This window comes from Amblyomma mixtum, chromosome 2, assembly GCF_055824585.1.
Source record: "Amblyomma mixtum isolate Tamu chromosome 2, ASM5582458v1, whole genome shotgun sequence".
Classification (NCBI taxonomy): Eukaryota; Metazoa; Arthropoda; class Arachnida; order Ixodida; family Ixodidae; genus Amblyomma; species Amblyomma mixtum.
In genome coordinates this window covers 298945979-298959221 of record NC_143013.1, presented here as the reverse complement: position 1 = coordinate 298959221, position 13243 = coordinate 298945979, and the positions used below count along the sequence as shown (strand labels likewise).

Sequence of the window (13243 nt, the reverse complement as noted above, 5' to 3'; positions counted from 1 at the left end):
CAAACGAGGTGGGAAAAAAGTTTCGAATACGCCTATGTGTGCACTCGTGCCAGGGTAAGAGCCGTCGACTGAGGTATATATAAAGATAACGCGGCCACGCAAATACTTGCGGACTTTTTCTCACGCCGGTATAATAGGAAAAGAAAACGCATCGGCGGGATAATATGACCAGATCGCCAGCGATGTTCGCCTGAAAACGCCTGCGGATTTAGGTTCGGTCATGAATAACGTTCTATTTTTTTTTATTTTTTGCTTAGAGTTTCGCTCGGATCATGTCCATATATTACGTCTAATCGCGTTGCATCGGAGGTACAACGCGTGGTCCGTGCGCAGCGCACTCAAGCCTTTCTGTCCTTGCGCATATTAAGCCTCGGCTACTTTTCGATGCAGATTAGGAAGCGCGGAAAGTCGCACTTTGAATGCAATGCAGTCGTATAATTGCGTCGGGGGAAAAAATGAATAGAACACCCGCAACAAATAAAACACGGATGTCAAGTAATCCAGCATACATACTTATATGGCTCCAGGCCAAGGTTTTCCTTATACTTTCCGGGCCTTAATTTCAAACGTTCGCGCAAATTGAAAATGTACGCACTGTTGGTGGCGATAGCCAGTGCTCGCACTTTGCATGCTCACATACCCTCGAGAGTTCACTCAAAATTCTGGTTTTGGCGATTCATTGACGCCTCATTGATTCCAAAGACGAATCAAACACAAAAGTTGCGAAAACTCTATGGAAACGATGGATATAAAGTATTGTGCAATGAATAATTTCAGTACATAACAAATTTTAGTGGAGAGAAACAGATTGCATGCGGTCGCCCTGCCAAAATCGAGGGACCATGGGGCACAAAAGTCCGAGCATGGCGCTGAAGAGTTGGCACGCGGTCTTTACAGCTGCACACAAATAAGCCTCGTGTTAAACTGCAACACTAGCTCTCGCGCTGTACACTGCACATTGTCTTCTTCATCTGCTAATACTACTATCAAACTAATATTCGCGCTTTGAGCAATCTAGCGGTATACTGACAGAGATGTGCGCAGCGTGCGTTGGCGTGGACATCGCTGTGTCAGAAACACGGCACTAGAGCAATACGCGTTGGTGTTGACAACATCGATGCAGAAGCGCGGCACTGGAGCACAGGCCACCGGCGTACATTGGGTAAATTGGCATAATGACGATGAAAAAGTTGAAGACGCGCATAACTGGCACCCTTGGTCAAGTGACATCTGAATCGCACTTTCAGGTACGTGGCGGTGGTGTCCACCAGCAAAAAAAAAAAAAAAAAACAAAAAAAAAACCTGTGCTTTCGCACAATATTCCGTGCTTAGCAATGCTAAACCACCAGCCAAATTTTTTTCAAAGATCGATTGTTCTTGTTTGTGCGCGTTCCATAGGGGGACCCGTCTCATCTTTCACGCGTAGTGTCAGGTAGATAGCTAAGCCTATGGACAAACTAAACAAGCAAGGAGAAAATGCACAGCCTTGCACGGAAACCTGAACAGCCAGGTGCAACCCTTCCCTCTGCCCGATACGAGCCAATCGTTTCGTCCGCATACTTTCAAAGGCGCCAGACCGTCCGGAGCCAGACTTCTACAGCCGCGTTGGTGGACGTGTACGGGAGAAACAGCCGGGCTCAAAATCCGATTCGCACAAAGACGCGAACATGTACACCTATATAGCATCCTGTTGCCCGCAGCTCGTCAACACCGGCCCCCTTTTGTTTGCTTCGTTCAGCTCCTTAGCCGGCGCCGCCGCCTTGGCGGTGTTCACTTTCCGTCGAACAGCGCTCTCTCCGATGCGCGATCGAATGTCCTCACGCGGCGCTCGACCGGAACGTCCTCTTCCACCGCGCGCGCTTTCACCACGCGCCGAAAGCCGATGCGGTCCGCCTGAAGACCTGCGTGTACGCGATGCGATGTAGATTTTTGCGCGCGTCCAGAGGCGAGACAATAGCCGCGTCGTGCATCATCCGACATCGCGAACGCAGTTCGTCACGACGCTGCCGCCTACACGAATAGAGTGGCATGCATGAATATAGGCTGTTCCACGAATTGCGAGGGATTCAAGCTGTACGACACCGCGCCCCTCTACAAGAATGATAAACCTCCAACTACCTCCCAACTACACACAAAGTGTAGGAGACACTTAAGCTCAGCTTTAAGGGTATGACGCGGTAGGTTAACTCTTTCCTGTCCGCGCATATTCCCATCGATAGCCCGCTATCGATGGTTTCAAGTTCGTATTTTCCCGCTTTTTGAAGCGTTCCTGGACAACTAGCGCTAACCAGTGTGAAATAAAGGAACTCTTCTTTCAGTTTCGCTTTTGGTTTGACTTTTTCCGCCAAGCGGTGATTTTTGAAGCCCCTCCGGAGTCAGCTGACCGGCGCTCCTTGTTTCCACCATGGCGTCGACGTCGCGCGCTGCTGCTGCGCCGAAAACGCGCGTTTCCACAGAAATTGATGCTCCTGAGAGTTCGTTTTTGGACGAGAACAGCAGCAGTGAGGATTCAGAAGACGACTTCGGCTCTTCAGGCTTCAGCACCGACAGCGAAACTGCCTCAGACCGACCCGGAACGTCGGCAGCCATGCCTCGGAAAGTTTCGCTTTCTCCCCGAAATGTTCCGCTTTTGCTGCGCGCTTATCGGAAAAGATCAGCGTGTTCTGAAGGTCATAACTCTTATTTGCAGGGTGTCAACGTCTTTCGGGCGGGATTACTTGCCGCCGGCAGCGCAGAGAGTCGTGCTTTCGGCTCAAAGACAGCCAGGGGTCGACCTCGGCGTTGCGCGCCGGAGTGTCGCACGGCGCCCGGCGGCGCGGTCAACAGCTTCATACTTTTTGACGCGCATCGCCAGGAGCATCCCGAAGCGCCAGAATTGTCGAGGACATCAAGATTTGATCAGTTCGCGTTCAGACTTGAATTGGTCGAGCAACTCCTCGGATTTGATGAGCCACATCCTGAGGACCCCAATGTTCGCTCTCTGTTTCCGCCTCGTGATTCACCTCAGGGGCTGCAGTACAAGCCGCAGAAAATGCAAAGTACCGGAACTGCAAATTGTGCTACGAAGAAAAAAAGATGGAGCAAAAAACAAATGTTTTCTGTGAGACATGTGCGGCCAACCTCTGCTTCACGGCAACAAGGAACTGTTTCGCGCGGTGGCACGATAGTCACTAGGACTACTGTTTCCTTTCCTAGCCCAGCTAATACTGCTCACAGCAAACTAAAATTTGCTGCAATGTTGTATCGATCCCTGTTGTAAAAAATGTATATTCTGAAATTTTTTTATGTTTTGTTTTTGCGACGAAACTTTGATATTTTTGTGTGTTTTTTTCTTTGTAACTACAATTTTCTTTCCGATAATTTTTTTTTTCATCTCTTAATCAATAAACATGTTGACTGTGACTAATAACAATGTGAAGAGAATTTCCTCCTCTACAATTCGGTACCATACACTCCTGTACCAAGCAAGTTTTGTTGAAGAAAAAAAATATTAATGATATCACCTGAAAACCACCATTTTCCCCGCGGACAGGAAAGAGTTAATGGGTAAATGTCCATATATGCACAACTGTGGTCCTTCTGTATACTTAACATTCATAGATCAGTGGGAACCTTCATACCTCACCCGGAGCAGTGGTGCAGTGGTTAAGCGATGCGCCACTGCCCTGCGATCGCAGGTGCTGCCACAGGTGAGGCTTATGCGGCCCAGGTTGCTCTTCCCTTGCGACCAATCATTAACTGCTACAAGCTACGATGCGCAGTTTGTTCACAATCCGGAGGACAGGCTGTGATGGCGCCACAAGGTTAAGTGACCCACCTCTAAGAGGCGAACTGCCTCTTAGGTTGCTTCTCTGGGGATTTTTCGTGAATTTTTACTTCCCGGTCAATGACGCCCCCGAAGGCGACGCCGGAATTCCGGCGACACGAGCTTCTTAACGCTGTCGAGTTAAAAAAACAAGAGCCAACAGCGAGTCTGACTACCATATCCTCAAAACAAAGCTAACAAGGGTTGACAAGGAGCTTCAGTCGGCTAGCCAACGTTTCGACAAGAGTACTTGTCCTCCCGAGAGTATTATGTTAACAGTCTCGTCCTTATCTTCTCTATATATCTCTTCTTTTTCCGTGTGCGTACAGGCGCTTTTCCGCCCTTTTCACTGGTGTTCACAAGGCGGTAGCCTTTTCATACCTGCGTTAAAACCAGTCCGTCTAGTTATTCGTGACTTATCGAGCGCGGCTAGACAAGCTTTGCTGAGCGTAGCGACAACCTGTACGAGCACTTATTCCAACAAGCCGCCCATTTGTGGGGCTTTATCTTTGTCCCTCAACACCGCTTAACCGCTTTCGCAATGAGATTAGCCCCGAAAGCTTCTTCGATTCGAATGGCCTCTTTCATCTCCCGACGCAGTATATTGAGTATCGAATCTCAAAAGCGACTCTTTCTTCCCAATCAGCCGACAAATGTAGTAGACCCGGACGAACGAATGATGCTGATTTCAATTCGATCTTTAGCGTCTGTGTTCTCTCATTTTTTGCGCGTTTGTTTTCGGATCGGAATCGCACAGGACGTGGACGTGATGTGATTCCAGTGTTTGTTTTGCCACGCACAATCGGTTATACACGTTCGGTAATTCCGAGCAACAATTTGCGTATAAATCGTTTTCCGTCCAGTGAAACGGAGCGGGAACCTTTTCCAGGCAGGCGTGTAATGGATTAGGTCTATCTTCCTCCGCCATTCGTTGCTAACCCTTCCCTTCCTCCTCCCCCACCACCCACTCTCTCACAACCCGCTCTGCCTTTCTGCTCGATACCAAAGAACACGCACTCGAAGCGACGACGTCACCACTCAGACATGCAAGGCAAACAGAGGCACTCTTTTTTTTTTCTTTTTGCTTCTCCGCAACGACTCTTATCTGTTTTGTGGGGGATAGACAGCTTTCTTCGCTCTTAACCGCCGACGTTGGCGAAGAAAAACAGAAACGTCCAGTATTCCCCGGCCGGCGAAAGCAGACAGCGATTCGTTTTCAAAGCGTTCCCTCACATATACACACACAAGGGTTCTCTGGCATATCTGACTTTGCATATTCAACCAGCTTCAACGAGCGCGCGCCTCAATTTCCTTCCACGACCCGTTCGGCAGTTTGTCAGTAAAAAAGATAAACGCGCGGACCGACATGGGTCGAAACTCGAAATGAATGCTCCTCGTTGTGTACAACCAATGCTCGTGCACCCTTCGCGGGAATGGAACGAGAGCGCACGACGGGGGAAAAAAAAAAGAAACATAAGCATGCGTGGTCGCGACGATTGCTGCCTGTGCCAATGGACTGAACGGGAGGAGAAAATAGATTAGGACTGCAATTCTAAATACGGGTTTTCTTTGGTCGCCGTTTCCGCTCCCCTTGTATAGGATCTGGTTTTTCGCAGCGGCAGGATACAGCAACGCGGCTTACTATCGACATATGCAAGCTTTGGATAGCACGCTGCTCACATACCGCTCTGCCTGGGCACGCGCTAACAAGAGACGGGGCAATAAGAAGCCGGCGATAAGACAAAGTAAGCAGAGGTTTAGATGTAGAAGAAACGACTTTAGGACGTGCGCTATTAATGTAAATACAGAGGCCGTTGACAGCGACCTTGCTTTCTCGTTTTCTTTATTATTTTATTTTCGCGAAGGCGAAGGAACCTGTCGCGACACTGCTCCATAAGAGTGTACGAAGCGTTGTAATTAAACACCAAGGATCATTTTTTCGCTCAAATGCAATACCTTACGCTGCTGACGTGGTGATACACCTTGGTTTTAATTAAGTTCCCAGCTCCTGGCCCTATACGCGCGACCACAGATTGCATCGGCCCCTATCGAACCACTAGCGAACATCGGCGTATGACTTATCGACGCAGCCGTCTAACAAAAAATACTAAACGAAGAAAGAACGATTCGTTTTCGAAAAGTGCAGTATTAATTACGCTCAAGGTCGTGTATGGGCTTCGTCGATCGCTTCCCCCCCCTTCCTCCCCCCCCCCCCCATTTTTTTTTTTTTGAGGTCTGCGCGAACGCTCACGTACTACAAACACGACGCGATGCGTACACCCGTGCGATTGGTCGCCGCTTTGACTACTCAATTTAGCGTCGATGTCGCCGTCGCCGTCATCGTATACAGCCCCGAGCGGAATTGGCGAAAGCCATTTTTCTTCGAATCGTTTAAGCGGTATACAGCCACGATCGTGTCCTGTACGGACTTCCTTTCAGGGAGACAGTATTGAACCCTCGAGAAAAATGATCCCAGTATCTCGAGTGGCCGGACCTGTAATGACTTCAATCATCGCGGACTATACGCGGAAAGCCAGGGAGCTCGCTTCGCCCAAGAGTGAGATTGCACTTTGTGAACCTGTCGGTTTTACCATGAACCGTGTGCAGTACACCGTGAGACACGTTACAGCTATATGCTCTTACGCCTGGCTGTCCACACATAAAACGGCTGCACCACTGACTTTGTTACGACTTTGTCGTGAGACTTTCATCAAGCTGAGTCCTTTTTAATACCTTAGGATGTGTACGCTTGTGTTTGTGCATAGCTGAATGCTTGGCACGGAAACACGTAAAACTGAGAACACGCTACAGCACACCGTAAAAGTTATCTTCAGGTCTGTGGTTCCGCAACCCGACGAGGAGCATCTTCCATCACGCATTTGTATAAGGACGAGAAAACGCCATTGCTCCAGCTCTTTCTTAAAATTACGCGGTGTTGCGAGCATACTGCAAATTGAAGATTCAAGCATCGATCTTTAAAACCAGTTTAGGCTTCGCTCCGACTTCCCCCGAATCACCTTCCCAGCGGTCATTTGCGGTGCATACCGCAGCTTATAAAAATGGTCCACAGACAGTCTATAGAGTTCTTACAGACTCGATCGCCTTCCTATATATATTTCTTTTTGTCTATTTATAGTCTATAGACTGTTCTCTAGGATTTGTCTACAGAGAGTCTACATACATTATAGACAGAAGTCTATGGACAGTCTATAGACTGTCTAAAAATTTTTCTCTAAGGGCTGAATCAATCTCTCGCTTTGGTTCATTCAATTCTAATCAACCAGGATTTTATCCCTGCCATACTGTCAAAACACGCCTGACCGCTGTCTATAGGAATAAACTGGGCAATCTTATACTTGCTCATCACTATAGCCAAACGGGCGAGTTGGTGGTACATATTGAAGGCAAACAGCGCAACGACGCAGACAGAGCTGCGTGCTCGAACTTGCAAACCTGTTCCGGGCAAGCGCTTGACGTTAGTGCTGCTGCTTACAGCTAAGACCACGGTGTTTTTGTCCATGAAAAAAAGGAGTGTTTGGGGCAAATTTGTTTAAAAATCGGTGTTGGCTTATTACTAGTCTAAATACGGGGCTGTGTAGCAATTGTTCGAACAAGTCGGCTCAGCCAAATGCCACTCCGGGTGCTTTACTTTGACACACGACAGGTGCTCTGCAAATGACGTTTGTCCGCATTTGTGACAGCATGGCAATTAATACGAATGCGTTCAAGCCTAGACGTTAGTTATTTCTTCGTCGGGGTGTGTTTACCCTCGTACCACACACTATCGAAACCAAAGCCAACTACAGCAACACTGAAAGCGGCATGAAAAACGAAGACGGCAAGTATATAAAAAAAGAAAAACCACTAGTCCAGCCTTCGTGCACATTACCTAAGCCTCGTCACGGGTGTCCACTCTGCCCCTCTTATAGTAGACAGTAAGGCGAACCTCGATTAGTCGAGCTCGGAGGGCCCCGAAAATTCGCTCCTGTTTTGATATGTTCGAATCACACGGAGCTCGACCATGCTCATCTCAATAGATGCGGCGATGATGGGACCAGAACGCCATTTCGAATAAACCGGAAGTTCGAATTAAGCGAGTTCGGAGCAAACAGATTCCCCTCCAGGAGACACAGCATGCGTACAGGTGTCGCACTCACCGGCCGCGTGGCTCATGGTGGGCACGGCTGCCAACGGGCTGCTCCCGCCGCCGCTGGACGAGGAGGAGGAGACGGGGGCGTTTGCCAGCACGCCGCCAGCGGCGAGGGTGTTGTTGAGCGCCTCCGGTGCCATCTTCCCACCCAGTGTGGCCAGCGTCAGCAGGGTGGTCGCCATGTCCTGGGGAAGCATGCCCTGCGCCGTGCGCAGAGAAACACACGCGCCAGTGAGACTCGCGCCGTAGCTGCGGAGACTCCAACTTCGTGACCAAGCCCGGAATTTATTTATTTATTTATTTATTTATTTATTTATTTATTTATTTATTTGTTTGTTTATTTATTATACCTCAAATGCCCCAGTTGCGGTATTACATGAGGGGTGGGCTTATTACAGGCGTTACGTTATTCTTTCGATGAATGACTTGAAGCGGTCTGGATGAATGTGGCGAACTGCTTCGGCAGGAAGGTGATTCCAGTCCTTTGCTGTCTGAACGAAAAAAGCGTTCAGATGCGCAGTGGTATGTGCTATTTATTTTTTTTTCTCATATTATGCACAAAAACGGCGCGCGACAGTGACCGTAAGAGGGAATGACATCGTGATGCCTTCGTGCCGAACAGCGCCTTTGCTTACAGCCCTTTAGAGCTAGCACAAATTCACAATTAGATGACTGCGGGGCAGGTACTTGTTGCCTGACTTGGCACTCACCAGACATCATGCACATGAATAAACAATGTGGCTTTGCTGAATTTGCGCTGGTTATTAATTCGGCGACGGTGCGTACAGCCGAAACCTCGGTGTTGAAATATTCAGAGCGCTTCTCAGGCTACAATAAAACCATTCTAGAGTTTCTGAGAGGGTTGACATAAAAGAATCCTTTGCTCATCTAATTTTATCGCGTTCTTTATCCGTCTGAACACACAACGTTTTCCTGTGTAACTTCGTGGGCAGCCCTTAACAAGGACATTTAAATTGGAGAATAAAAGTCAAGACGGAAAAGGCCAAGAATAAAGCACACAGAAATCTTCCCAGTACCGTTCTATATTTAAAAATAAAAGAAACTTCTCGGGGAAGATGCACATGCGTAGCCCTGTGCATGTATAAAAATGAAAGCAACGAATTGCAGACGGCGCAGCTCAAGGGCTCCCACCTGTGTTTACAATTGTTCCTTTAGTGTGTGTGTTTTCTTTTTTCATCTCTTCCTTCCCAGACGACCGTGTAAACATAAGCGAGGGTGCGAGCGAAGAGCAGCCATTGTTTTGACTGCAATTCGCTGCGGCTGGAGAGCATGTCTGCGGCTCCGAACTGGGGCACGCAACCATGCTCTCAGTCTTACATAAGCCTCGCATGCGTTGAAATGATTTTTGAACGCTTCTTAGACAGAGGCAATGTCGCCCAGCTAACGTGTTATCAGCTTTAATTGCTTCTTTAAATTCTGTACGCGTAAAACTGTTTCCTTAAGTGGCAGCTTTTCTCTACCAACAAGTCCTCACACATTCATTTACTGGAGAACTGATGTGTAGGGGCTAAAAAGGCAATGTGGGTAAGTACAAAAAAGGCCAATTTTGAGCTGCCTTGGACCTGACGACCAGTAACATTCAGCGCGCACAGAAAGACATGAAAATGACGCGATAGGTACATGTTTCGAAATATATTTGTTTTGCCTGTAGATTGATACTTTACTAAAACGAGCGTATTTTTTGGAATTTCGGTGTGAGATCTAAAATTTTATCGCCCATTTTTATCGGATACCACACTGCTCAGCAGTCAGCACCTCACCACCTTCAACACCGGTTGGTATTGTAGTAACATTACATGCTGCGCACTATACAAGTATTATTACGTATACTGCAGTGCATAACGCTCCGTCGTGTTCTTTCATCTATATTACGTCATTCCTAAGTCAACGCTCGTTTCATTGCAACTAAGAGGATCTTGCTGCGCAGGCGTCTCTGCAAGCAGGCAAACAAATTATTTGTAAATTGCAGACTTTAACGTCCCAAGGCGACACATAGGCTATGAGGGACACCGTACTGGAGGGCTACAGACTAATTTAGACCACCTGGGATTCTTCAACGTGCGCTCGCATCGCACAGCACACGGGCGCCTTTTGTATTTCACCTCCATCGAAATAAAGCCACTGCGGCCGGGATCGAACCCACGACCCTGGGATCAGCAGCCGAACGCCCACTGAGCCACCTCGGCGGGTTTCTTATACACAAAAGGTCCTTATAGACTCTGCACTGTAACTTGCGACTCTCTGTAACTTCTCGCACCCGACATCCGTAGGTTCGACGCATCCAGGAACACAAGGACAAGTCCTGACGCTTTAAATAATATTTAATTGCTAAGACATTCTCCCGCTTCGCATCGCACAAAAGCCGTTGTAGAGTCGCCGCTGGCTAGCGTGCGATGGCGCGAACACGCCGAAGCTGCGTTTTCGGGCCATGTGTGCGTTTTGCTTTACAAACGGAGAACGACGTTAAACAAAATAAATACGATGCACAAAACTCCCGGCGCCCTGCAGTGCGTGTGTGCTCGCGAGTGTTTATGCCAGAGGCCCTCTTGAACTTTGACGAACGCGGCGCAGAGGGGCAGGAGAGCCTCCGAGCCCGTCTCAAGAACGAGGGGCTCCGACGCGTAAAATAATAGATTAAAAAAAAAACGAAAAGTAAAGTAAACGAACGAAGCCAGCGCCCCCCTACTGACGCGCTCGTATACGAACTGACCGCCCGGATCTGCACGACCAGTAGACTCGCCTTTCAAATTCACTTTTTTTTTTTTGTTTTCGGTCGGTCGCTCGTTTTAGTTCGCAGGCTTTTCTCCGACGCGCGAACGCGCCCTTCGTACTTCTTTTCCCGGGATCTGCCAACCAAGGTTGGGCTCTCTTTTATTCCGGGCTTCATCGCGTAAGGCGCAGAAATGTTCTAGTCAAGGTTGAACGCCTCGACTCGACCGACCCTTAACGCCGCGGCTGGTCTGCTAATAAAGCTCCCACGAAAAGGAGGTGGCGGAAGGGGAGGGGGGGGGGGGGGGGGGGATTGCCTTTGTGTGTGGGTGCCCTCCAGAACACGTTGCTAAGCGGCGCATAAGGTGCGCGCGTTCGCCGTGTATAATAATTCAAACAAGGCGCGTTCGTAGACACACGCAAGCAAGCCAGCGCGCCAGGGAAGACAAAAGCACGGCGCACGAAGGCAATCAAGGCCAGACTAGTGTAGCTGCTGGTCGTCGAACAATCAGAGAGATTAATGGCGCTCGGCCGAGCGTTGTTAATGAGTGCCGATAAAGCAGGGTTCGAGCCGCGGAAAGTCATAATGCAGATTTCACTGACAACTCCATCAGCCGGTCGGGAAAAGAAAGTTTCATAAAACGGTGCCTCGGCAGGGCCATCCTTGTTCTATCGAGGTGTAAGTAAGGCTCCAGCTTGCCGGCTGAAAAGCTTGCACGAATATAATAACGGCGCGCGAAGAACAGTCAGGGACGTAAGCGAGGTCGTAAGTAAATCACGACGTCTTTCGCGATATTGCAGAGGAACGTTGGGTAAATGCACGTGAATGACGGCGGGCGGCGATTGGATATTCAACGAACACTCCAGGCGGAAAGTGAAGGGAACAGCTTGTCAGGCAGGTTGGTCCATACTTGGCGGCAACTTCCAGCGCACGCTATGCACAGACGTCAGAAGGGCTAATTTATTTTTTTAACGTGTATGTCTTGTCAGCGGTGAGAGGTCCTAGAAATATGAACTCGAAAAGTTATCTGGGCAACTATTTTTTACACAATTTTTGCACAATCCCTTTAGGTGCACTTCACAATACACCCTAAACAAGAATACGCAAATATGGGAGTAAAAAGGGTGTAAGCCGTCCTTCAGCGCACACTCTTTTATGAAAGGGTGTGAGGTACAGGACACTTTACTCCCTTTCACTCCTTTCTGCTTAGAGTGGTATACCACTTCACGACCGCGTCGCTACCGTGACTACCCCGATCTGATGGCATATTCCGATTATTGTTTGCGTTTTACTGGTTTGGCTTTCTACAAAGCAATGGGGAGCTTCGGATTCCCAGAAAGCAGAGTTACCGTACCAAACCGCCTTGGTTCATTTGCGACAAAACGCGGCTTTTTATTCACTACTCCTATCGCACATACGCGTGCACGACGCTGTTTTTTGCCAACACCTGTGCTTTCGCCGTTCCGCGTTTTCAAAGTGCACACTCTTAACACAAATACACCTACAGGGGAGTAAAAAGGGAGTAAGTGTCATCTAGCGCACTCACTTTTTTTTAAAGGTGCGCGATAGAGGGTCACTTTACTCCCTTTTAACTCTTTTCTGCTTAGAGTGCACCTGACAACCAACTGCCACGTAAGTACCTGCCACGAACGTAGGTAGGTAGGTACGTAGGTACTGCCACGTACCTGCCCGTGTCCGCCCAGCAGCGAGTGGGCCGCGGCGCCGGCCATCTGCAGCGCCTTGCTGGCCACATCCCCGGCCATGGAGGCGCCCACCTTGGCCACAGCCTCGGAGCCCGGGACCGCCGGGGCGGGCGACAGCCGCGGGGGCATCGCGCCGCGTCCGGGCACCACCGTGGTCGCCTCGGCCATGGCGGCACCCGTGCTGCCGCAGCTCGAGGAGGCCGGGCTCAGAGGGGCCGTAAGTCCGGGACTCGAAGCACTGGATGGGCCGAGGCAGGAGACGAGCACCGGGGGACCGCCGGCAGTTCCCGGACCCCCCGACGAGGAGCCGCCGCTCTGGTTCGCCGCGGCGGCTGCTGCTGCTGCCTGCTCTTTGGCTCTGGCGACGGCTTCGATGTTCTGCAGGAAAGCCTGAGTGCCCAGCAGCGCTCCCGGCGACATGCTCTCCAGGATTTTGCCTGCGGCGAGAAGAACGGCAGAGGGGTCATTCGAAGCTCAGTGCTGTTGGGTTTGTAGCGTACATAGCGAGACATTCTCAGGGACAATAGAGGCAAGCACTGTTGTGAGCACCGCACAGCGTTACTACGCGCCCTGCTGTGGTTTTGTTTTGCCAGGACTTTGCAATAAACAACGCAACGATACTTCGTTTGCATCGCATTAAATGTTGTTGAAGACCTGCAGAAGCGGCTGCCGATAGCTCATCTTTACGCGAATCAGGGGTTCTATTGAGAGTTCTCGTAACATGAATAGCATCTCGATCCTAGCAAAATGGAAGTTCAGCTACATGCCAAATATTAACACACACTGCACGGTAAATAGGTGTAGATGTTAATGCTATGTTGTGAACGGCGACATTTAACATTTCAAGATCAAGC

At 49.4% G+C, this 13243-nt stretch overlaps 1 protein-coding gene across 7 annotated transcripts in view; it reads right to left on the bottom strand.

Moving 5' to 3' along the window:
• The window catches only part of LOC149364638 (uncharacterized), a 510000-nt gene that overhangs the window by 26417 nt on the left and 470340 nt on the right, over window positions 1-13243 (bottom strand). For all 7 annotated transcript variants that reach the window (XM_089574597.1, XM_089574596.1, XM_089574598.1 and 4 more), the window contains 2 exons: window positions 12372-12826; window positions 7963-8155 (listed from right to left, as the gene is read on the bottom strand). In XM_089574597.1, coding sequence (XP_089430723.1) covers window positions 7963-8155; window positions 12372-12826 — 648 coding nt within the window. The remainder of the gene's footprint in view (window positions 1-7962; window positions 8156-12371; window positions 12827-13243) is intronic.